General features: G+C 37.1%; 2 protein-coding genes across 15 annotated transcripts in view; one reads left to right on the forward strand and one right to left on the reverse strand.

Moving 5' to 3' along the window:
* Positions 1-27,592, forward strand: part of METTL5 (methyltransferase 5, N6-adenosine) — a 414,631-nt gene that overhangs the window by 100,097 nt on the left and 286,942 nt on the right. The window lies entirely within an intron of this gene.
* The window catches only part of MYO3B (myosin IIIB), a 212,028-nt gene that overhangs the window by 34,482 nt on the left and 149,954 nt on the right, over positions 1-27,592 (reverse strand). For 11 of the 14 annotated variants that reach the window (XM_049808063.1, XM_049807983.1, XM_049808038.1 and 8 more), the window contains 3 exons: positions 19,949-20,069; positions 10,161-10,224; positions 9,139-9,277 (listed from right to left, as the gene is read on the reverse strand). In XM_049808063.1, the coding sequence (XP_049664020.1) occupies positions 9,139-9,277; positions 10,161-10,224; positions 19,949-20,069 (324 nt within the window). The remainder of the gene's footprint in view (positions 1-9,138; positions 9,278-10,160; positions 10,225-19,948; positions 20,070-27,592) is intronic. The other 3 variants (XM_049807991.1, XR_007506998.1, XR_007506997.1) reach the window with 3 other exon arrangements.

Below are 27,592 nucleotides of genomic sequence, written 5' to 3' on the forward strand. Positions count from 1 at the left end.
TCCGAATACCATTGCAAGCGGCAGACCCTTATGAGGAGATTAAGAGCAGTACTACTTCCAATTTATCAGTTTCTTATGAATGAAAAATTAATTGGAAGCACATGGACAACAACAGATGAAAGAAATTTATATCACTTTGTCTCCAAGTCTGATGAGCAAAATATGAGGGGTGAGCCCAAACTGGAATCTTATACCTGTGCCCTTTTGGAACATTAGGGGAGAGAAGATGCAGATCTGAACTTCATATATATTCACCTGTCTCTCAAAATGAATCAACAGCTCAAAGATTTTTGTTACACAAATATCCCTTTTACCGATTTTTAACTATAGCAGCTGGTTGTTCTGAATTTTTAAGACTATACCCATATATGCTGCTACTCACATCAGCTCACAGTTTTTTTGTAGAGCTGCAGCAAACTTTTTTTTTTTGCAAATAAGCCTTTTAAAACCCACACGCTTACTGTTATTCATTTGATAGTCATGCTTTTTATCTTAACTAAGAATATGCAGTAAAGAACAGCATTAAAAGAATGTAGAAAAAACAATTGCAGCACTTTGCTGGAGGGCATTTTTGGTGTTTGCAAATCCCAGTACTACAAAAAGAGGCTGGAACAATGTAGTATTTTTTTCCTTATTCTGAATGTGACTTTTGTGCGTGTGTGCATGAGGCAAACATAAGCACACTGGTGAGAGGGAGTCCCAAGAATAGCACTACACTCACAAAGCAACACACAAAGAACCAAAGGTGTACTTCCTAGCCTACAGAGAAAACAACTTGCTGCAGCTGAAGGTAAAGAGCTCGTATAGCTCTCCAACCCAAATACGAGGCAATCACACATATTCTCTATAAAAAATGTAAGAGTGATTCCTAACAAAATGTAAGAGTGTCAGATGAGGAAGGACATGTTAAGGATGACTGAGTCTTCCATGGGTATTCTTGATGCTGTTCAGCCTGTTAGCTATCTCTGCATTCACTTAGCCTAGCTGCTAGGGCAGATCAACAGGGCAAGCAAGAGGTGATACTTAGTAATTACATAGTTGTGTTTCCTGCCTTCTCAAGTTGTTCATTGCTTATGCTTCTACATAAAACACTGATTTGCACAAAGCAGTACAAACCTTAAAGGCAAAGAACGGGTACTAAGATATTTTTAGGAAAAGAAATATCAGAATTCATAAAACTGTTCTTTCATATATGTTGTGTTATGGCTCAAATACAGTTGTTCCCTGCCTGAGCACACATAAGAAAGCAGCTTCTCTTCCTTCCATTGGCAGCACTAACAATACTTCCTGTGATTTTGGTATTCTTATCTTCCCTTGGGGGAAAGGTGTTATAAGCAGGGAAGGTGGTAGTGTGGCATTATTTTTCTGGTGGCTTTATTTTTCTGGTGTACTGCCAACGTCAGCCAACACATAAGCACAACTGGCTCCCATTAATTCTCTCCATATGCAAGGAAGATCCTCAGGAAAGATTATCCTTACCTGGGGACAGAAATGAGCTCTGCAAGCTCGTAATTACTGCTGCAAGCTAGTATTTGCTGTTGCTGTATTCAGCTTAACCATTGTAATCAACTGAGGTTATCTGTGAGAGAACTGAAATATAAAATACTTCTAGTGAATAGAGAGAAGTAAGGATGGAGAGCCAAGGAATACAATCATTGTCATGAGCAGAGTGAATGAATAACTGATACAAGGTAATTTTTTTCCACCCAAATACTTCACAGCCAGTTCATGATTTACTGAATGGAATACCTATTTATCAAACTGTATCTATGAGTAACTTGTAGGAGCTAGATCTTCACATATGTGGTTGCAAATATTTTGTCCTGAGACACTGCTGGTTTTCATTTACATTGATCAACCATGCAAATTATATACCATGGTTTGGGTTTCTATTAAACTGTATATGATTTTAGGCAGTTAATCACAACCCACTAGAATAATTACCCAATCAGAATACAGAAAAAAATCCAAGCAAATGCAAAGTATGTAAGATTTTGAAATCTAAAGTTTTTTTCAGAAATGAATTTGTTATGGTACTTTCTGAGCTATCCCACACCTCATGTACCATTCTGTCACCATCACATTAATTATGTTACTGCTTTTACCATGGCGTTTTCTCTTCATAGTCTCTATGAAGAACTGTAAAAACGTAAACAATCCAGGAAAACATACAGTGTCTTCTAGAAAGAAAGATGTGAATTCCAGCTATTACTGCTTAGCTGTGGGGAATTCAGCAGAGTGAATTCACATTTTTAAATATCAGCAAAGAACCAGAAATTATTTGGTAACATACAGCTAGCAGATGAAATCATAGCTCTATGAAAGACAATGATTAACTGTCTTAGCCTTTTTCTTAGCCTGAAATAAAGACACTATCTAAAGTTTTCTGATAGTGGGGAAAAGTTAAAAAGCCCTGAACTGTCTCTTCCTTTGCAAAACACAAAATACAATTTGTGAAAAATATTATTATACTTATTCTCTTAGGAGAGAACTTTGTGTGCACCCTCAAACCTCTGTACCTATTGTACTTATTCTAATGAAGTTTACTTAGATAAAATGGTTGTTTTTTAGAAACAGAAGAGTAATAAATTAGGAACCACACTATTTGCCTGAGTAGATCAGTCATCTGAGATATGCTGCTAGTCCAGAGCACTAGTAACTGTGGCAAAATAAAAATAAGGCTTCTAGAGAATACTTAGAGAAATTTCAAGCAATAACAACAGAACGGTGAAGTACCGCAGGATAAAAAATTACCAACAAAAAATGGCAAAAGCAATGCTCAGACAAGCCTGTCTGGATAGAAAATGTCATGGATAGAAAATGAAGACAGAAAGAGCAGGTGAGCTGCAGCTTGGATCAGAAAGACAGTGGTAGACTTCATGTGTTAAGAGGAGAAACTGAACCCCTATTAAAATTTGGAGGTTTTGGCACAGTGTGTATATATGATTCAACTTTATTAAATTTCTTGTATTTCTTACTATTATTTTTCAATATTTCAATAAGAGAGATCTGCAATCTCTTTTAATTGCAATGCAGCCATTATGAGCTGAATTTCAACTTGTTTTATATGGAACAAGTACTGAGAACAAGCACTGTCTCTGGAGAACTTTAGTGCAGTTTATCTGTGCAGTTTACTTGCATCTTATTTTATCTCTCACTTTTGATACTAATCAGTCATGGCTGCAGGTCAAATCTTTTTGCATTGGTAACAATCACAATAACCAATCCAGAAGTAAACCAGCCTATAATGAAATTCACTGCCTAGGGCTAAACATAGAGCTAACGTGTTTAACAAATCAAAGCTTGTATTTATCACTTGTCACTGTTTGTGTCTTTGTCTATTGAAGGAGAAAAAACAATTAAGAAGCTAAGCAGTAAAGAAAAACTTCAGAACAGCCCAATTTCTTTCCAGATTTGTTGGTCTGTTACTTTGGCAAATGCAGTCTGGAAATCATGCCATCAGAGAGTAGTGAAAGATTTAACAGAAAGCATCTATGGATGAACCAGTTCAGAATACAAACGTCATCAGTACAAGCCTCAGCTGAAAACTTTACATAAGGCTGAGAGAACTATATGGTGAAGAACTGAAATACTGAAACTGAGGTACTGTGTTTCTCATCCTAATGGCTAGTGAAGCTAACAGACTCCTGCCCAGCACAAATCCACAAAGTGGAAACTCAGACTTTCCATGGGATGGGAGGTGATGGTCCCTTCTGTGCCCTCCTGCAGGGTCCCACCACGTGCACTGCAATGCACAGTAACAGGCTTACTTGCAGCAACAAAATCCATCTGCATAAATATGCCGCCTCGCAACCCTGGAAAAGTGATTATCCTTTCTTATAATGATAGAAACAATAATGATTGCTTTGAGATGCAGCTTTATTTTCAGCTTATTTTCTCAAGAAACGTCCTAAAAAATATCTTCTCCTTCCTATGATTTCTACTTATACATTTGTAAGGTAAAATGAATGATTTGGAAACACGATTTCTGTTTACTAAGCCCAAAGCCCAGCATTAATCCCAGGTGTGAAGAGGTCAGTAATCTGGTGATACTCTTTCAAGGAAAAAAGAAAAAGAAGCTACTTTTTCTCCTGCTCATGCCCAGTCAGATTTTGGCTCAAGAGCCACACAACACTACTGTAGCAGGATCCTTTCAATGGAAATTCGTTATACAACATACCACATCAGCAACTCCGCTGCCTGAGGCTTCAACTGCAACATGGCTAATGGCAATTCCTCTGTTATAGTGTGATATGTAGTAGGAGAATACTGCAGAGATCTCATAGGCCTTGCACATAGCTACAGCATGCTCAGTACAATCAGGTCATACTATGTAACACTACCTTGGTCTTTTCAGTGTTTCCTGTAATATTCAGACTGTCCCATGATCATGCTATATTATTTGCATTTTATTCGCAAAAGAATGACCAACTCAAACCTGACCCACTCAACCCCCCCCCCCAAACAACCCAAATCTTCTGCCCCCAAAACCTCTAAGCCCCAGATATGTAGGGAATTTTTCATGCCAAATGTTTATAATCTAAGGACCCAATTCTGCTCACTGGTACGATTGTACTGACTACAGTCAAGTTTTTCATGATTTATGTTCCTTCAATGTAAAATTAGTGTAAGTGGGGGGCTTAAAAGTGAAACGAAACTCCTGATTAAACAACCAAAAATAATTCTAAATAGATTACAAATTCTTTCACGTGAAAGTTCTGAATGATAGGATTCTGAAATTAATGGCATCCATGTGTCAGTATCATCCCATCTGCCAATGACAACTTGTAGCATTTCACACTACATTACATGGCAGCGGGTTTGTTTTTCATTTAGAAAGGAAGGTTTGCTATAAGGGAATCAAACACGAAGCTGAGTTACACAGAGACAAACAGCTGCCTTGGATTGATCTCTCTCTCACTTGCAGAAAGTAAAGTGGCATCTTTGGTTACAAGGCATCCAGATCTTGTGTGAGATACTGCCTGTTCTTTTCCATAATACCTATTAGTCATGCTGAGATGTTGACTTTTTGGAACCAAAGGATAAAAAGTGCCCCCATTTCCAAATTACTAATGATTATTGCTTTGGCATAGCTGTTATCTATTTTAAAACAATGTACAAACAGGAGTTAAATGAGATCAGAGTTAAAATTATGCTACGATGTTAAACTACTGTGCAGAGTAAGATGGTTCCCTATATTTAAGCACCTTTCACTTGCAAGTGCAGGCTATCAAATCAAGTGCTCTAGGGCTGAGACTGAGGTAGCTTAGAGTATTTTTAATAACAAAGTCTGACTTGAAGAAAACTCTACTCTGAAGTAAAGACCAACCACCTAAGTATATTCTCTGTGGCTTGGGTGTTTTAACACAATTATGGTCCTGATAGAATTAAAATTGGATCGCTTCTTTAAAACTGAAGTTAAGCCCTAACAATTAAAGAAGTCTTCATTATTTAAAATTTCCTGTTTAGGGTGATGAACCTGTAAGTATCATCTGTATGATGACAACCACAAAGGAACTTTTTGGGAATAATGTCTCCCATGCCCACCATGCCCCTTACTAAAACTTGTCCACAGTACTGTCTGAGGTGAGCAGCAGCCTTCCTCCCCATCAAATAATAACTTAACACATTTCACTATCTACTTGCCCTCCATCAGTGCAAAAAACAGTGATTACCTTCATATGTTTCTCCAAATACAACACAGCTACATTCACCAAATTACATTTTTATGATTGGTTTACCAGAAAGGAAGAGAAAAATGAGCAACATAAAAGTAAAAATACATATTGCAAGGAGAACATTCAAAATGGGTCACTGGCTAGTGGGAGACCAGCTTGAAACGTGTTAGGCCCTAATTTCCACTAGTTTTGAGAATATAAAAGATTAAGGAATCTAAAATCAAAGGCTATATTGGAAATGGTCTACTGACTATTACAACTATATTGCAAGTTTCACTACCTCAGCCTCAGATTGTGGCTACTGCAGATTGCACAGTTCCAGATGTCTCAGAACCCTGGCAAATTTCTCTACCTCTCACAAAGTTTCAGCATTGCAGACAATAGTGTGAGGTGCAAGGCATAAATTGTACATCATCAGAAGACACATACTGTTCTCCCACAAGAAAATGTCCATGGCCAGAGACTCTTCACATGCTTTCTCACTTGTTCAAAATGCCTGTGTTAGCATTAAGAATTATGGCATTTTCTGGTCAATGCAGAGATACTACTAGCTTTTCTTCTACAAACATATTTCCTTGCATCTCAGAAAATCTGTCATATTTACTTTTGAGGCAAAGTTACATTGGTCAATTCCCTATGAAGCACTCACTTCCATTAATAATTTCAAACATTCTCACTATCTATCTTGTCTAGGGGAGTACTACTACTTGGCCTCTGGAGATTATATTATTTCGATTCTTTCAGTACTACTTTATTGTGACTAGAATAATTAACTTCTGGCTTAATTGTTACTATTGCCTGGACTGTCCTCTCCACCTAGGCAGTGTGTCACAGGGAGACCCTGGAGGGAATCTTTGGCTTGCTAATAGTCTTGCCCCACCACTATGGCAGAGCCCAGGGGAACACCTGGGCAGTGTAAAGCCAGCCCCTGCGACTCTATGCAACCATAGTGCATGCACACGCTTAACTTGCGCTGCATGCAGTTTGGCCATACTACTCAGTCTTTCTATGACCCAGTGTAAAGGCTTTTGAAGTGAAAAAGAGGCTTTTATTTCTGCATTAATTACAGAGTACAGTCTTTGCAGGATCTTTGTGGAAATTTCCTGGTCTATTTTTCCTTTGCCAATCTACTACTGAGAATGGGCAGCCTGTGCTATTAGACAGCTGGATAACAAGATGCGAGTGATTAGTCTGCTTGATTAATACAAAAAGACGTAAACTTGTATCAACCATTTTTTCTCTTTTGTGTTCTGTCCCCCCCTGACTACACTACACCCTCATCTACCAAGGCCTCAAGACAAATAAGCAGCCTGTCCTTCCCTTTGTGCTTAAGCCTGGATACAGGCAAACATCAACACTACTTCATAACTGGGTCATAGACCAGTGCAGAAACCTGTCACATTCCCTTCTCTGTTGGCCTCTGTGTTCTAGGTCCACAGCACTACCACCAGGCTGACAAACTAGTTCTGCTTGTAATGTAACTTAAAAAGAATTCAGAATCTATCTATAACATTGCAGAGTAATGTTTCACTACGAAAAATAACAGTCTTTGCACTGTCTGGACCACCTAGTGGACAGCTTTTTTTCTGTGAATAACAGGTTATGTAGTATAGCCCTACATTATAAATCAAATGCATTTTATACATGTGTTCTTATTCCAAAAAGATATTTGCTATTTCACTTGGTTTTCACAATAGGACTAACAATATTCTCTCCTTAAAAAGTATACTTCACACAATAAGACTGAATACAGATTCAACAGTGTGTGAAAGCATGGGAATTTCTGAATGCAAGCCTTGCTTTTAAAAGCACCCAAGGAAGTTATTATTCTTCAGCAGGTTTACTTCCTTAATAGTTACTCATTGAAGTGTGATTTATATGATCATCTATCTGAATATCTTCATGCTTAACTAGGAAATTCCTTACTTCTCTGTATTTGCATGCTTATGCATTTACACATACATGTTTCTGAAATAGTTGAAATTAATGTTGCATTTATCTCTTCTTCAAATTCTATTCTTGTATCGCTTCACATTTTTGAAGTCCTTCTAAATTACTGGGTAATGACTCTGAATCACATGCTTGCTAAGGGTGTAATTCTGCCAGTTTTACTCTCTCTAATTGTTTTAGCTCAGACACAATGTCTTTGATTTCAAGGAGACTAGTTGCAGGGTAACATACAATATCCAGTGAGAGTAAGGATGACAGGTTCGGGCCCTGACTGCTTTGCTCAGGAGGATTTGCTGCAATGAAGATATTTCTGTTTGACAGGTTTATTGTTTAACATGTAATAATTTAAAATAGAAATGCACACATCCCCTGCAGTCCCACACTATGGATTCAAAACCCATGTGGACAGAAATGCATGAAGAGAGAATAATGGATTTCTCAACCTGCTGTGTTTACATACTATTCTGTTTTTTAGCATGGAAAGCACATTATGCCTTTATAGAAGACTAAAACCACAGAATTTGCATTATTTCCTGTAACAGAAGGATCTCCATATAAAAACCCATCTTCTTACCTTTTCACTGTAAATTATTTAACTGAACTCTGTAAAGTTTAAACACATAAATTGCAGTATTAGGGCTCAAATATTCAGATAAATATTTGTAGACTTACAAGATCAAAGGTGTCCCATTAAATATATAAACAGAAATGTTAATGTATGACACTAAATTACTAACAACTAATTTTCAGTAATAACCTGGAAATTAATGTATTATCATTTATATTTTGGCACTAGTTACAGATACCGCATTATCAACCTACTTAATCTTAAACTGTCGAAGGTATTCTATGAACCAGTATTAAAGTTTGTATTCATGGATTTGCAAGGACACAATGACTACAATAAAAGAGAAAAGTATTCTGATAGGTAATGTTTTCCTGGAATATTCAAAGATAAACCAGTTAAAACTCAACAAACGTCATAATATTCTACCTCAAGATTTTAAACTCCTACTGACCATGGCAAAAACAATGTATCAGCAAATAAAACACAAAAACACATTGCATAGATTGTAGAATTATTGCCGACTTTCCTGTGTTGCTGACAATCTGTGTGTGTGTGAACAAACAAGTTGTCTTTCATTCTGCCAAACATGAGAGATTTCATTACTGTCTTCTACTTTTGAGGCTGGAAGGCAAAGGAAAGCTGAAGCTCTTGAAAGTCAATTTTATTTCATTAAAAGGGTATTTCAAGATTAGTAACCACATTTTTAGTAGAAATTCTATTTTAAAAATCTCTGTACTTCTGCCTCTGTAATTCAGGTATTTAAGGGTTGTTCTTACATTTCCAGGTTGAAAACGTGTAGAAGAAAGTTAGTTCCTTTATGTTTCTTGCTTTCCAAGGGATTGTTAAAAGGCCTCATCAATATATAAAGCAAGTTACATGCTGTCAACATGTAATTTATAAATAGTAAACAAAAGATCTCTGTTACTTTACTATATTTCTTACCTCCTTTTTTGTGGGATCTCAAGGAACTTGACAACTGATGGTCTGTAAATGACTGGGATTGGCTAATCGATTGTGAATCATTCATTTCAAACGACTGTTTTCGAATAAATGGAGAAGCAGAAATCTCATCCAAATCCTTCTGGAATAAAGAATGCTGGTTTTGGCACATAAGAAATGTATTGATTCCACTCTGCCATGATAACTTATAGTTGTGATCTCACAGAGAGCAACTTCTTATTTTCTATGACTCTGTGAAACGTCTAATGCTAGATTTAAGTTACACAGGATTCTTGTGGCTTTCAGCAACACCGACTTAGCACCCATGTCACAAACATTTGTTTACTTTTTCCATTTAACTTATTTATCCCCTTTCCTCATGCAGTTAAATCATAGCATGCACTGTATGCTGATTTCCTCTCATAGTTAATTTGTATCTTTAGAAAAAAGCTATAGGAAGGTATTAATCTGCTTAACATTTCTAAGTACATCATCCAAGGGATTTTGTTTTTTTAATCTTACATATGCTCAGCAGAGTTACTGGCAAAAACTGTACATTTTCTCCATTTCATCCTTTCAACATCAAATGGTAAGCAGCAAAAATTGGATCAGACTTCAAAGACTATGCTGTGCTCCAAGTCACAGAGCGACTCCTCCATTTCACATATTGAATTCAAGCAGGATATCAAAGTGCTACCAAAGAACCTCAGGTCCTTACTAAAAAAGAGTCTCTAACATCTGTAGAAAGTGAAGTGCACAGACAAATCACCTCAGGGAGCAGCTAGCATTTATTCTCAGCAGCAAATTTCCAGCCTTTTGATTCTCTTATTCACTGTACCTCCCTGTCTTTCTACAGAACTAAAGTTCTTAGCAAGCAGGCTTTTGTCTCAAAGACTTCAAAACATCACTAACGGTTTCATGTTCAGATGGCTATGCCAAGCAGCCATGAACACATTGCAGAACTGTGGACTCAGGAATTTGAAGTTATAATGAGATGTTATTTTAGAATATAAACTTAGTAGTACCTTTTTTGTTTGTTTGTCAAGAGAATCAGGCACCACAGGAGAAGACTGGTTACTGGTTTGCTGCCTATAAGCAAAGAAAAATAAATATGTAGTTTAAATATTGTAATTTCTTCATTCTTATAAAAGGTTTACTGGCATACACATTTTTTTGTTGGTTTTCCCTTTTCCCCCTCCCCCAATTTCTAAATATGCACATACAATCAATTCAGAGAAAACACAGACCAGTTCCATTTCCTCTTATAAGGAAGTGCATGTTATTAAACACAGTAGCAGGCTATGAGCAATGAATTTGTCACAAAAAATTCGTGGATAAGTGCATGTGTGTAAAATGAGTTTATGAGAATTCTATGAAACTGAAGTCATGTATTAAAATTAATTTGAGAAGATTTTACATGAAACTATTTTTCCAGGGCTGTGAAAAGCTGTTTTCACAGAATTCAAACATAGGCACTCAAAATTTGACAGAGGAGGAAGAAGTGAAACACATAGCTTTGTGTTCTCCTAAAGTCATTTGTGTTGAGGACAGAACAAGGAGTAAAGAGTTCTTAGATTCTTTGTCTGTATCTGTTATTATTTTACCATCACATTATGTCACCATAAAAATATTTAAGGCCAACTCCTGCTCTCATTAATGCTACTTAAAGTATCATAAAAACCTTCTGCAGGCCCTGATCCTTGTTGGCAGGCCTTTGAAGTCAATGGATCTCTTCAATAGTAAAGTCCACCCAGATAGAACTTGCTCCAGAATCTTTAGCTATGCAAAACCAAAAAAAAAAATGCTACCAATTTCATTTGTTGGATAAAAAACTGAGGTTCATAGATATTACTTGATATACCAATGGTCCTAAAACTGGGATTAAAAGCAAGATTTTCTGATTATCAAAACACGACTCAGCCATTGCTTCATTACTTTCCAACCCCCTCACAACCTTTCTGAAAATACAATTAATGGCAGTTGTATTTCTACTTATAGATGAAAACATCTGAAATCTAAGTTTCAGTCATAGATTTTGGTTTAGACATATATATCATAGCTTTTTTTATAAATGGGGAAAAGCTTTACAAGGTACTAAGTAGCTCTTTCAGTTTTACACAGTTATTACAACTGAATACATTTCAGCCCTTTCAGTTACAGTGGGAAGGGGGAATATAAAGAACAAAAACTGCTTTACTGATTAAAAAATACAACATATGTTACCTCAAATTTAATTTGCTGTCAATACTTACATTTCAATCAGCTACACTAGTTATAAGTTACTCATGTAACAATAGAACAATATTGGAATTTAAAAAATATGTCTGGCCACGTATACATTTTACCTTTCAAAATGCAACTTTAAAATGTACCCTTTAAAAATACTTCAGATTAAAATAACACTACTGAAGGACTTGAAATATTTTAGACTACTATGTATAGAATTTGATAACTGTATATCACCATGCATATGTATTAGATAATACATTTATTCTGTGACATCCACTGAGGCTACTGATGTATTTCAAGCCTTATTTGCAAAAGGGTTTAGGCTCTTACATTAATTAAGTTTGTCTGAATGTGTTACCCCAGCTCAAGAGCATTGACTTGAATTGTTTCAAAGTAGTCACAACAGTGATGGCATCACGGTTGTCAATAAGCTACCTCAGGGTGTGGAAACAAAATGAAGAATTTATGAACATGGTAAACATTCAACTTTCCTGTAATGCTGCGATTTCATGAATGAAGTTTGGATTTGCTTGTCAGGTTTGGGGAATTTAAATTCCCTTTTATTCTTTAACACTAAGAAAGAGAAGGAAAACATTCTGCCTAAACTGTAATTTGAATTTAAACTGGTGTTTTCCTTGGAGGAAATGGAGGGATTAATTTTAAAAATGCATTCTCATTTTGTACTGGCACGCTTTTTTGTACAGGAAAGTACAAAGTACGTCTAGGATTGTATGTGACATTGCATTTGTGCATGTACCATCTTATCTGTAAAGTTCTTTATTACTATTTATCTTGTATATATATTATTTATATAACCATTTAATAGGATTAGTTAGGTAACTTGCCACTTTTCCCCAAAATTACTCAAGCATTTGTTGACATGATTCATTCCATCAACCCCCAATACTGCAGAAAATAAACCCAGTATGAACTAAAAATTATGAATAATCCTCCAATATCACTGTGGTGGTTGTCAAAATAAAAATCTGCTGTTGGATCATTATGTTGCAAATGGCCTACAATGCTAAAAAGGACTGAATCATCACCTAAATTTAGATATTCAGATTTTGGGGTGGTTTGGATCTGGATCTAAACCTGCAGCTTGAACTAATCTCTACTTTCTATAAAAAAAAAACAATCTAGAATTTAGTAAGGTTTTGCCAGCACCATAACTTTGCCAGGGCTAGAACATTGTCCAAATATTTAAAGCATGAAGGTAAAATTCAGCAACTTGCATTCTGTACAGCTTAAACTAGCAAAAATCAGCCTCTGGAATTCTGAAGCCCTTAGACCCCGACACTCTGTGAGGATCCCAGTGATGCTGTGTTTATGACTAGAACAATCCTAAGTTGGGTTGTACTTGGCGCAAGATACCCCATCCTTCCACAGAATGTACTGTTGCTGATATAAGTATGTACTTCATGATTACTAGCTTTTACTCAAAAGCTTGTTGTTGTATTTTTCTCCTCCTGTCCTGTTGAGAAGGGGGAGTGACAGAGCAGCTTAGTGGGCACCTGGTGGGCAACCAAGGTCAACCCACCACCATGTCAAACTGGCAAGGAACACTTCTGAAAACATGGCATCAACTGTAGATGCTGAGCACCCTGAAATCAGCCTCTGAGCTATTCTGAAAATTTGGCTAGTATGCAATATGCAAAATGCAATAACAACAGGAAGGCAGCTCAGCAGTAGTTAGGTTAGTAGTTAGTTATATGAGCCAATCAAGTGATGATAGCTAACATTTTCAAATGTGGCATCTGAGGCTGATTTTGAGGTGCAGGGTATTTTCACGTATCTTTGAAAAAACTGCTTTTCCTAAGGTTTCAAAAAATTTTTGTTTTCCACATTTGCAGGAAAGCAGTATTTGGGTCAGAGAGATGAGATCCATTCAGCACACTTACCTGGGAAGGATGCAAGAGATCCAGGTTCATCTGCCTGGTTTCAATCAGGCAATACAACAATTTGCTGCTGAATGTTCAGCTACTGAGCTATAATACGCCTCAGTCTTCACATATGGACTGTCTATAAATCACTCAATTAGCAAGAAACATTGACAAAAAGAGAAACATCGATTCTTAGGGTCTGTCTACACATCTGTGTAGTGTATAGCCACGCTATCCTTAGCATTGAAAGCAGTCAAACCATAGCAGCACAAAACTAGTAGCACAGACTAATTTATGCCAGAGGAAAATAGCTTTGGAGTTATTCTGGCCATGATGAGTTAAGTCATGGAATTTGGACTTTCATCATTTAAACGCTTTTGAAAATGTTAGAAACACTCCTAGATATTTTACTAGAAAGGACACAGCTCATTTTGCAGAAAGAATGTATTCCTGAACAGAATAAATTTAATTCTTCCAGCATGGGTAGATGAAAAATTCCAAAGGGATGGAAAGGAGGGGAAAAAAAAGAAGATGACACTGAAAAATTGTGCCCAAATTTCCATTTACACCTTATAAATCATGAGTAACTATCTGAACTTATGAACTGTAATTAGAAGCTCACATGACAGCAGAATCAGACCCAGTGGGTTCCACTGCATGCCACAGGAATTGCAGACCTCCTATTTCCATCACAAGCAATAAACTTAATGTTTAATATGATTACAGATAGGAAAGTGAAGCAATTAAAGGAGAGCAGAATGTCTTTATACCAGCTTTTACTGTGGAAAGAAATGAAAATTTGTATTCAAAAGATGGTTTATACAAGAAATCACAGTGTGGTCTTGACAGAAACTGAAATTATCCAAAGAGGAAATTATGGAGCATTGTAACAAAGGTGTAAGCAGTAAATCACCAGGACCTGACGGCATTGATCTGAAGGTCCTGAAAAAAAAAAAAGGTTTAAAATGTGGAGATATGACCCTTTCAAGCAGCTATCCATGAGGAGTAGAAGCCCATTAACATAGTGATTTATTTTTCTTTTCCTTTTAATCAAAAGAATCCAAAGAAGGTTTTGTTATTGACTGAGAGAACCTCACTTTAGTGAGAGTCAAACTGCAGATCAAGTCAAAGAAAGCATAGCAGAAGATAGAAGAGTTTTTATATGGAACAGTTTACTTCACATTAAGCCATTTTCTGAACTGATCTGTGCTCATGTGACTGAAAATCATGTTTATTCTCCACCCTCAGTGATACACAGGATATTTTGTGGTAATCCACCATGTAGGTGAATCCACATTGCATGCTATTTCAGTGGGCCTCCAGTTGTTGCAGAACATTCAGAAATGAACATTGTTCATTTTTGAGGCACAGCAACAACACTGTTCAAGTAAAGCCGACCCAAGGAGAATTCTTCTGGAACAATTTTTATACTTACTCCCTACACTGATGCAGCAATGACTGCTGGCACTAAGATGCTATAAAAGTGGCTGACTTGCAACACCAAACCCACTGGCACAGAGATGTTACGTTTCAAGAAGTCACTCTGTGTTTAGAGATCATAAAAAGAACCTTGGCAAATCACCTAAGCCATTCCCATTTTCAGAGAAAAACCAGCTACACCTAGCCATTTTTTTTTTGTCAGAAGTTTGTCTAAGCTGATTTTTGAAATCTACAGCAATGGAGATGTCAAAACTTCCCAAGGTAACCTACACAGGGCTTAACTCAATATACCATCAGTGAGTTTTTCTTGATATCTAACCTAACTCTCCTGCACTGCAATGCAAGCCCATTATTTCTTGCCTGATTCCCAGTGGAGAACAGTTTGTTCCTTTCCTCTTCACATCAGCCTTTCATGACTGGAGAAATGATATCACATGTACTCTCAGTTTTCCATTTCTCTTAGAGATGTCCTCTTATCATGGTTTATAGGCATGTGATCATTTTTGTTGCTGGGGAACTTGCTCATTTTCTTGAAGTGCAGTGTCTAATATACTACATAACTGAGGTCTTGAGAGTGATGAGAAAATATTATGATGCACATGTGAGGTAGTATGTATCCTCATTGCTACTTCCAATGTCAACTTTGGAGCAGGGTGCCATTACTGACCGACATTCATTTTGTGGTTCATTACAGTCCATGTACCTCTGTTCCTAATTCTAATTCTGCCCTCTTAAAGCCCTGTAACCATCACTCACTCAGTACTGATACAAATTTAGTAATCAGATTCTGCTTCATCAGTCAAGCCATTAATGAGTAGAAATAGACCCATTTCTGGAACTTGACTTTCAGATGCATACTTTCGGTAGAACAGAGAAACACTGGTAAGTATTCTTTTTCTACAACTTTCCAAACACTTAAACTGGTATGCCTGTGTACTTTTGTTCAGGCTTTACGATCCAATCTTGATTACCTACGTCTCCTGTGAATGTCAAGGGTTTTACTAAAATGAATACTTTCTGAGAACCTATGCTGACCAAAGCGTGAACATGATACCAACTAGCTAAAAGGGGAAAGATGTAAGGAGAAAAATCGCAATGAGTTCAACTCAAGAGTGTAAACTGCTGTTGATGCCAGGTATCTTCTAACATGCATCCTTAACACACAGAGCTCTGTAAGAAAACAAAGGAGCAAGGGATACTCACTGACATGGAGTTATAGTCACAGATATAACTATGTGTAACAAAGTCACTATGTGGAAACAATGCTTTCTGCTACTACATAGTATAAGGCCACTGATCATGTACATATAGCTAACTTATATTGTGATATTTAGCAGTCAGTGAGCTACAGTTCAGTGAGCTAGAGGAAATAAAGAACAATAGAGAAAGTATCTTCCAGGGTAAGTATCAGATCAGTATTATTTAACACAATTTTCATTTAGGAGGGAATGGATAAGAAGATGGTGGAACATGCAGGTTACAGATGCTTTGATGAGATTCTAAAGGGATTTAAAGATATTTGAGGATGACAGCTCTGTCTGAACAAGAACATGAACAACGTAGCATAGATTAAGGTCCTTAGTCACTGAACTGTAGCTTATCCTGCTAAGAACAAGAACTTTTATGAAAAATATATTCACTAGAGATCTGTCAGTCTAACAAGTTAAAAACCACAGGATGTTTTAGAAAATTACTTCTCCCTTCTCCACAGATGATTCCTAATTAGCTCAAGACATCCCCAATACTAACTTGAAATTGTAGCTATGCCATTGCAAAATTCAGCACCTTTGATTTCATGCAATGACCAATTCTAAAGTGGAGGCAGACATGAGGCAAGGCTGATATCCGCACTGGCCTTGTGAGAGGGGAGACCATGTCCCACTCCTCCCTTCTCTGCTGCCTATTTGGCTCTCTGCAGAAGGGTAAATCTGCTATTCAGCAAGGTTGTAAAAAGAGCTCTGAAAGGTTTTCACTTTCCCCATTTGAATTTAGTCTTGACCATGCCTGGCTTTTTAGAATAACTCTGTCTTTTTTAAGTTTTGAATGAGCTACTTTGGGAAAGGGTTTGGTTGTGATTCAGTTCCTTCATGCCACGCAGGCCTGCTTGGCCACAGGCATCCTCTCAGTGGCTGATGATGTCAAGAAAAGGTTTGGCAAGTGTTGCATACACAGACTGGGTTTTGGGATGGGAATTCAGACTTAGTATCAGTCTCCCAGGTGTACAATTAATCCCATGACCCTTTTTTTATAGAAGGGCTCACAGGCAAGTCCACAGCTCTGTGGAACTGAATGGAAAAACATTTTTTCAGTGCGACAAAACCACATCCCTGCTAACATTTACATTATTTTCTTCCACCTATTTCTATTCATACGAGAGGTATTTGCCAATTCTCAATGTGTCTTTAGGTACGTGTGACATCAGCTTCATACAGGAAAGATTTTTGCATTTGAATACTGGTTTTCAAATGCAGGAAACATTTAACATGCAATGTTAAATGAACTAATGTGTACATTTAATTAGCATCCTACATCATTTATTAGCTTGAGTTTGCTTACGTCCTGCATTTGCTGAATGAAGACTGTGAACTAGGTGTAGAGATTCAATTTCCTTGAAAGAATTAAATTCTTTTTTTAAAGTGCCCATTCCTTCTGAACACTTTGAAATTCATTAATTAGTAAAACTGAGTGCTTTTTTTATATTATAATACTGTAACTTCTTTTTTTTAACAGATCTTTGAAAAAGCAGCAGGTTGTCATACATTTAAATGTATAGTTATATTCTTGTGCATACAACAGAACAGAACTGTATATGATTTTGCTTTCTGATCCTGAGTACCTTTAAACTAATTTTTATTTTCCATAACTACCAGTTAGGAAAAAAAAAAAGAAACAAAAATAAAAGAAATGAAAGGAAATGAAGAGAAAAGAATATTTTACTATTCTATACTTCGGTTCCATGGTATGTGAAGCCACAGTGAGGCTGTCTTCTCTAGGGACAGATTACCAGCTACTGTGTTAAACATCTGTACTATTATTCAGCAGCCTTCCTGCTTCCTACAAGTTTCCTGTATGACCAAACAGCCACATGCTTAAAACACAACAGCCCAGTAACAGCTATATGTAGAAGTGGGACTTGATTTATAGGAAGTAAGTTACTGGATTTAGTCCTAAGATTCTCAACATCACCTGTGAAATGCTGAACATTTTCACAACTGAAATCACTGGAACCTGAGGCCATTGCTGAGAAATTTATAGGATTAGGCAAATAATCTGCAATAATTGTTGGGGTTAAACTTGAGAACTGCCAGCAATAATGGCAGTTCAGCAACTCCAGGCAAAAGAAGGTATGAATTTACTTATCTGTCTGATTGTGCATAGCAATGAGGACTGGGTGCAAGACCTGAATGGCCAATGTATTTTACATGGGCACCTTCAGGCCAGATATCTAAAGGCATTTAGACATTGATTTCAATATAAGTTCAGTGGCTGAATATCTTTAAAGTCTGTGTATTTGTGCTTCATAGGGCCCAAATTCACCTCAACAGTTACTGAACTGTAAAATATTGTGAGCCTCACGCAATGTACAATTAAGCAAGATGTACCTAATCCAGAAAAATACATTTGTCTGGAGAGCAATAAGGAATTCCAGAAACAGTCTAACGCAAAAAGGGAAGAAAACCATTTCTGGCTAACTATACATAAAACAGATGAAGGAAAAAGTTTAAAGAGGCTGTGTGCATCCAAACAAGTCCAGGTGAAAGCTCTAGATTGCTAAAAAGAAAAAAAAAGTCTATTTACATTGTAAATAATTACAATTTGGGATGCCAAAGAAAACTGATAGTAGACAGCTTATTAGCTCTTGCTTTTAACCATCAGTGCAGACTGGAGAACAAATGACCATGCGATCATCAATAGTTCTAAAGAGATCACAAGACACATACCCTGTAAGTATTTAATAGACAGAAGGAGCTGCATGCATGTGAAGGGAATTATAAATTTAGGAACTCATTGCTCCAATGAGCAGTGAGGAAACCCAAAGACACAGCTATGATGGTAAATTGCAGTGGGCTCATTCTTTTCCCTGAAAATCACTACCAAAACCATTTATTTATTTATTTAGTCCTTGTCCAATGGCCTGAACCTTTTCCTTGCTGAAAACAGAATACTGCAAGGGAGAGATCCTGCAGCACTACTAACCTACAAGAATGCAGGTGGCTACACCTGAACAAAATCCTGTAATAATGCATCAGAGCATGTAGCAGACATTATTCAATCTAAATCAACCAAACTTAGCATGGAAGTTAACATAACTCAATGTTGTGAGCATACACAGAGAAAGAAATACCATTTTGGAGAAGTCAATGATTATTTTAAAAAAACCAACCCCAAAACCTTCTTAATGGAATAACAGAATCTACTTACAGTCATTTATTTCCTCAGAGAACTCTTAAGAGGTGTAAAAGAACCAGTATTTATATGCTATATAGGAAGCATATAAAATAACAGAAACAAGAACTGGAAGAAGCACTGAGATGTCCTTGTGCCCACGCCACAGCAGGAGAGATCTCATAACTCTTAAGTCACTGAAACTTGCTAACGAAAGGGATTAATCCAGCAAATGCAGCCACCTCTCCTAGAACACTGTGGGAGAGACAGATTTTGACAACAGCTAAAGATGTAACAGATCCCTCTTGCCTCTCATACCCAAGGAAGTGTCGGGGACATTTGTCTGGAGTGACTCCATTGGTAAAGAAGGTTAAAATACCCTTCCTGTACGAAGAGGAGGGCACCACTATTATGGTTGACAGTACTCCTGGGCTTTCTGTTGGTGACTTGTCCATCTGCTTTTTACAGCTCTTTTCCCTACCTCATTGCTGGTCTGCATGGAGCTTTACAGACACAGAAGGGTAAATTTCTACTCTTGAGAATTTAATAACACGTACTGCAGTCAGTTCTGAAATGCTAAGCATTTGCAATCCTGTCTGCAATCTACGGTACTCTGGGTACTTCTGAAAAGTGCACAGAAACAGGACAGCAACCCAGGACAACCAGCGCTGCAATAAATCTAACTCTGCTAACCGGGAGAACATTGAGATGACTCAACTGGTGGGGAGACTAGCTAACCTACAGGTGCTCATCCTCAGAAAATTGCAGATTCCCTAAGAGCTGGCTGAATCATGATGACATGCCTGCTCCTTTCAGATCTCATTGTGTGGAAAATGACTTCTGTTAGATAATAGACAGCAAAGGATTCAACTCACCAGCGCTCTTCACAGCCAAAATCAGAAATAGAGCAGCTGCTTATAAGCTGAGGATCTGCTACGCAGCCAGTGCTGCTTTTCAATCTTGTGTAGTTTTTACGAACAATATATCCCCTGAAAGCTAAAAAACATAGTTAGAAATCAGAGAAGAATTCTGCAGAGCCTGAAATACAGACTTTTACTGTGTGAATGCCCTCAACTTTTACTGAACCAGTGGACAGAAAGAACATGTAGCACCTCACAGGGGTGGCTCCAATGTTTGCAATGTTAACAGCTGGAAATCATACAGGGCCTTACACTCTTACTGTTATAGTGACCACTTGGCACAGCCCAGGTGAGGAAAAGAGGCCTCAAAATGAGAACATGTCTAACTTAAATAGGAATCCAGCTTAGAATGTATCAAAATACATAATAGAAAATCACTTCCAAAATACCTTCTTTAATCACAGCTCTCATGATTTGAGCTAATCAGAATTTTACAGAATCAGAAGTTTTACCTGCTTTTATTGTGGGGTAGGGGGGTGAGGAGCCAGGGACAGATATATTCAATTAAAACTAGAAAAATTAATAAATTTTTTTCCTCTTTTTCAATTAACTGTAACCATAATTAAACATTTAAAATACCTCTCATACAAATAATCAGGATAAAAACCCCAAACTACAGAGATTGGAATTTATACCATTCATAAAAAAAAGAGCAGAACAAAACAATCACTAGAAATACTAAATGAAGTAACAAACATGCACTGAAATGAAATGGCAAAGAAAATAGCAATGAATAACATTTTGAAGATATCTACATCCTTTTATTTCCAGGGACTGCCTCTGAATTTGGATACCTAAATTACTTAATTACTTCTGTAGTTTTATCCAACATGAATTTGCTTGAATTCTGGACACCTGTGAGCAGTTAGGAATAAAGCTCCAGCACAAACCACAAATAGCAATACATACTGCACTTCGGTCAAAAGACTAAATGTATTGCAATGTACACTTAAACCCAGAAATTGTAAAATTTTATTTTTTGTAGGGTTTATTTCAAGCATTATTTAAGTAGAAATATCTTGATAAAAGGGGAAGGCTGAATAACGAAGAAATGAAGTACAGTATCAATGCCATAGCTGAAGGGTACAACAAGCAGTTATGAATAAGAAGGCTGAGAGTTGTGAGGGAAATGAGTTGTTTATTAGTCTAGTAGGACTGCAACTTAAACAGTGAGATGATATGTAAAGGAAAATTGGAGCTAAGATCAGGAAATATTATGATTTTGAGGAAAAAACCTTCCCCGTCCAGGAAAGCTTCTAAGCACACTAAACACGTGCAAAAGCAGAGTCAGTCTGGGGACTAATCACCCAAAGGAGGAGAAGAGACCCCTCATTGGGATTCCTAGAGTCCAGGGTTAAATATGACAGTGAGATGCAGGATAGGCACAGAAATGGGGTCTAGGGTAACCTCATGTAGAATCAGGGTCAAGATAACATTGTAGATTACAAAGGGAAATCAGGAGGCAGAATAAATATAGAATAAATTGAGAACAAAGAAGTTGATCAGAAGATTAGCAAGTCTTCCCTGTATCTCACACCTCTGATTTTATGAAAATGCTAGAAGTAGACATTACCTACACAACAGAGAATAAAGACCCTGTGGAATTTACAGTCCCTCAATTATTACCAAATTATGAGATAATTGATTTCACTTTTCTTACATTTAACTACTTTTATAAATTTAGCTCCCCATTCATGTTTTTGGGGTTTTTTTGGGTAATGAAAAGATGGTGGAGGAAACAAAACAGAGTTACCTCGATTGCATCTGCTCTTTCCTTTAGGAAAGGGCTGTAACTAATCCCTTCTTTTCTATTTTAATTCCTGTATAGTGTTAATGGTCTTCATTTCAGCCACCTACCTCCACAAAAGTATGTGGTGTTGCACTTAATTGTGCAGTAAAAGAAAATGAAAACCATCTGAACAGTCCAAGCTGTGGTATGCAATGCTCCATAACAATCTAAGTGTTTCAGTGCTACTGAGGTTTCCAGGGTAAGAAGCTGCAAAAATTGCCTTTTAATGAGAGGTTACTAAAAAAAAATAACCATTCACTTTACAGAAGGCATGACAGAAGTTGGGCCTGCTGAGGTGTTGTACTGAATACAGAGCTCAGGTATCGTGAGGCTGAGGAACTTTCCACCCTTAATAATCAGACTGGAAAAGTCAGTCTGTCTGGCAGAGATGAGGCAAGCATTCACTTGCCCCATGTAATCAGGCTTCCAATCCTTAACTATCCCCTACTGACCAGACAAGGAGCCTACTCTGATATTGGCAGCAGAGACAGCTGGCCAGCAGCCACCTCTCTGCAGCTGAAACATGCTGAGTATCAGTCAGTGGACGGGCTAATATAAAAATAAAGCAGCACTGAAACAACCAAACTAATAAGATAAACTTCAGTTTTATCCTTAGTAATTTCTCAACTTTTATTACTTGTTTGCACATGTGTGTGTCTATAAAATCAACCCTGATAGCTACTGTGATTTTATTTTTTAAAATTCTTTTTCCCAGAGACTCTTATTAATGTCAGTATAACCATTTTGGTCTTTTCCTCATTCACTACATAAAACCTGTTATATTTGATTTAAAAAACATAGTTTTTAACCTGTCTTTTGTTTTCATGCATATTTTCAAAATCAGCTCCTCTTCAACTTAACCTTTCCACAAGCTGGTTTCTAACATTCTTCTAGAATATCTTGAATCTGACAGGTAAATGGCTATATTTTTCCTACTTTCCCTTTGACTCATGGGATAACTGAAGCAGCAGGATAAACAAACTTCTCTCTCTCTCAAAAGCTTCATAGAGTGTTAGTAGGACTGCATCTTTTCAACATTTATTAACTGGATCTATAATGTTTCAAAAGAAATGCATATGCAGAGAATTCTACTGGGGGAGTCTGAGAGGCTGGGAAGCTGCTCCATCACAGCAATTTGCATTACTGACTGGTGCTGGTTTTGACACTAAGCACTTGGCTCAAAGAGTGTGAAATTAGCAGACTCATGTTGCTACTGCTCCATGAACAATCACTGCATCATTGAAGAAGAATGATTACCAGCTGTCACCTCATTTTCACCTTATCCAGTCTATATTCCAAACTTTCCAGCAACAGTATCTTTAACCCTGATCTTTACATAGCCAAAGATGACAGGATCTGAAAAGCAACATAGGAACTGAACTTAATTTTAGCACTATTAGTAACTCAGTGTTAAATGTTTTATGTGCCACAATTTTGGACATGAATTTTTACTTCTTGTACTGATCAGTTCCCACACAAAGTGCATTTTCTGTCAGCTCCAGCACCTAGCAAACCAAGAATGTATTTACCTCAGGGAGTCTGAAATTTGGTGTCTTGCAGTTAAAAACCTTTGTTTTAAGGTCTAAATACCAAGGCATATACATTACACACAATGTTGCACAATTCCAGATAGGCAAAGTCCAGGCATTTTCCCTCTGATTCCCATAGGGAATATATAGTTACAGAACAAATTGTGAAGCACAGTGTAGAAAGATCAAAACTAAGCAATCACAGGTCTATATGCAAGAACTATGAAGAAAGGAGATGAAGTAGTATTTTAAACAGCAGGAGGATTCATTCTCAGTCATAAAAAATCATGTTAAGCAGACATCTTCTACACAGACACATTTTTAATCTATAATATCACCTAAAATAGCACATAACAGCAACTTGGAAATTAAAGCTCATGCTTGCTGAGGAGAAGATATCATGGTAGTTTGTAATCAGAAGTTGATTTGCTATGAACAGCATATCACTTTCTTAATTTGCCTAGTTAAAAGAGCATTCAGCAGCTTAACTAACAACATCTGAGAGGATTTGGAGCCCATGAATCTGATTCTTCACTCCATGCCAAATTAATTCTAATGAACAGTAAAAGGGATAGAGAGTCACATCCTTTGCTGGGTCCCATGAATACCTCCCCTCTTTCACCTCTCACTCTGGATAGGTATTGGGTGATGCCTGTTTAATGGCAGAAAAAAACCCCTCTTAAGTTCTCTGGCAGAAGGATTACAAGAAAGCAAGTCACGAGTTCTCACGTACAAGCAGTAACTATCAGTAACAAGCAGTGACTATTAGGAAGACTCACCAAGGCTGCCATCAGGACTGGTGTCACTGATGCACATCACCACTTGGACATAGGGTCTTTAATTACCATGCATTACAGCCTCTGATCTTGAGATGTGGTCAAAGAAAAAAAGTGAAGATGACTGCGAAAACTCTGTCAATATCAGCAAGGGAATGGAATAGATTTTCCAACTTATTGTTCCAACTTACATTGCTGTCCCTTCCTGATTTTAGCAAGGGCATGAAAAGCAGTAAGAATGGTCTCCTTTTATTCCCCTCAAAAACATGAGAGGAAACAAAAGGTAATGCAGAGGTACTCACATCGACAGAGCTTAGCTCAGAGATGGGGATAGAATGTAGGACCTCATACTTCAAAATCATAAGGCCTTTTCACCCTTCTTAACATGTTCCCTGCAAGGGCAGGAGTCTTTTAATGGTTACAAGAGATAGATACTGAAAGTGAAGAATTACTGGATGCCCTAAGCTAGTACAGAACACTAAGAGATGGAAGAGTAAAGTTAATCAAAGCTATGCAGCCTGTACAAACCAGTCTGGTTTACCTTGAATGTGAAATCAAGGTAATACAATGAGTAAATTCAGCTGCCATAAAGAGAAACACGTACATCTCTTCAATGGTTCTCACACTGACAACTTAGTTAAAAGGAAGAAAATTAGTGATATAAAAAAGTAAAACTGGATCTGCTACTTAGTGGTTGTTATTTTCAGGAAAATTAAAAAAAAAAAATTTTAGATAGATTTATAACATGCTTCGAAGTTTTTGGAACATTTTACTCATGTAATTCTTAGATCTATACAACAGTATTAGTGGAATACATGTACACACACATGTACATAGTGACATAAATAGGTGAACATAGGGTTTTCAAGAAAAACTTCCCTGTCTTCTATTGAAGCCAATATTAAATCTTTGCTGTTGAAAATCCCAAAGGTAACACTTTTATTAAAAGCTTACATTTATTATAAATGTAAAATAGTAAATTACAGCTGTTCTCAGGCCCTCTTTTTTTATTATAATGGAGTAAATTTTGCCAGAAGCACATGTTACGAGATATGTAAATAGTGAGCAACACTGCATGGGCAGAAGTTACAGAAAGAAAGCATTTTACAAAGTGATGCTTCATTTGGTTTCCTTCTGAACATCCATCACTTTTCATTTTAAAAAAAAAAAAAAAAAAAGCCCAAATCTTGGGTTCTTGGTGAAGAATTTTCCAATACAATGTGACATATGGTGAGTGTGTGAGCACGTGTTGGAGGAGGAGATGGTGGCTCAATGGATTAGTCATTTGCCTTTCACCTCTGGAAGCATAGTTAAACTCAGTCCTGACCAGAGCTGCACAGTATATCCCAGATGGCTAAAGTGGGCCTAATTAAAATGAATTCAGTGATGTCACCTTGGATCTAAGTGAATCGCATGCACCACTCATTTGGCATTTTGGCAATGTTAGTTCACAAATGAAATAACCAGATTAAAATCCTCCCTTAAGAATTTCAGGACAACAGTCCCACTGCATGGAAATACATGCTATCATAACTAAAAAACGTACTTTTTCAATTGTATTATCTATTGTTTTAAATTCTAATTAGTCCATTATTCCAATACAAAGAAACATTAAATAAGACTTGCATGTGAGGTAAATCAGTGCAGCAACATTTCAGTCAGATGATTCAGTGGATGTACACTGATTTAAACCAGCTGTGAATCTGACAACATAATTTTTAAAAATTCTTTATTTTAAAAAATATTTTTCCTTTTACGTAGATATAAATCAAAACAATACAAATCCCAATTACAAAGAAATACTCAGAAGTGCAAAGTATTGATAAACACTTTACACAAAATCTTCTTTACAATTTGTCTCTAAGCTAAAAATTAGCATTTTCGAAACTTCACAGTTTGGGAAAGTGTGACTGGAAGAAGTAGGAAAGACCTTGTGTACCATTTTAGCCATGAGTCTAATAAGATCTGTGTATTCTGAGAACCTGTGATGTAGATATGCTGAAGTAGGGTAGGGTAGCTTTTTCTTCCCCACCTAATTTAAATTCACAAATATTTTGTTTCCTAGCAAGGGTATTTTCCCCCATCTGAAATAATGTCTTTTTTTCGGGTAATGTAATACACGCAGGAATTGTATCCTCATGTATATTGTGAAGGTTGTTTTTTTTCTAAGTTTGTTTTTTCTTCCAACGTTTCTTCAATGGATAGTGAACTGCTGGGCCCACAGAGATCTCCAGACCACCAGCTCATGTATTTGAAAGGCATCTGTTTATTTTTAAAATGCAAATGCAGCCTACCTCAAAGACTGACTTGCAAGAAATGAACAATCTGAACAAGTCAAGAGGTTTCCAATCAGGAGCTGTGTTCCTCCTTTGTATCAGGCTATGATCACTTGCTGTCAAAACCACTTAAACAATATCCTGGAATCTGAATGAAGTCCCCCCACAATTAAAATGAGCAGGATAATCCTGCAAGAATTATTCAGGCAAATCATTTTTCACACAGTTTAAAGTAATGATAAGGTCATTTACAAAAGAAATCAGCGCCTTTGAAATGCTGACTTGTAGACAGAGGACTGCCTGGAGGAGGGCCATAGATAACAGTGAAGACTGGCCTCCTAACACTACCCTCACAGTCTTTGGAACTGATTCTGATGAAGAGAAGGCCCAATAAGGTTAATACCCCTACTTTGATCTCTGTCAAAGCGTACCAGCAAGAATTAATTTACATTTCAGATGAAAAAGGTTGACAGCATGAAAAGGCATCTTGTTTCTGGTATGTGAATGTGCTGTAATAGATCGGGAATTCTGAAAGGAAGTTCTGAGGAAGCTAAAGGGATAAGCCGAGCGGCTGCTTTTATTGGGAAAGAGATGAAAGGAAAACAAATTTCAATATGTGCTGTTCTGTAGAAACATGTAAGCCAAATGCTTCCTAAATTTCAAGGCCTGCTTGAGCAGGGGGGGAGGGAAAGGAGAGGGAAGTACATATATTTTAATTATATGGTTTTGCTAATGTCTGGATGACAAATGCAAACAATCTATCTCACTGCCTGAAATGGCTCATTTAAAAAAAAAAAAAATACAAAGGTGATCATACTCCATTTTACTGAAAAGCTGCCTTGAACTACACATTCACATTATAAGATGTGCAGGGAAGGGAGAGATTTGGAGCTGCTTTTGTCTCCATGTCACTAGGCACTTGGACAGTGTGATGTAAACAACAGAAAGACTGTCGGTGTATTTTAAAACCTGGAAAATGGCCACCATTAGCAAGCATGAGCTTTTATTTGAAACACAGAATACTTAGCATGTAGAGAAGAGAAAATGTGCACAAGAATAATTTTCAAATAAGAAGTCCTAGATAAAGGTTTTCAAAGGCAGACAGAAATGTATTGAGGATTATTATTATTACTATACCCCTTCAAAATGCTATGCCAAAGATAGGAGGAGCAGACAGCCTAATTAATACAAAGGTGCACTGTGTCACTCTTAACCCTATAGTCCTCATG

This window comes from Accipiter gentilis, chromosome 1 (assembly GCF_929443795.1).
Source record: "Accipiter gentilis chromosome 1, bAccGen1.1, whole genome shotgun sequence".
Taxonomy (NCBI): Eukaryota; Metazoa; Chordata; class Aves; order Accipitriformes; family Accipitridae; genus Astur; species Astur gentilis.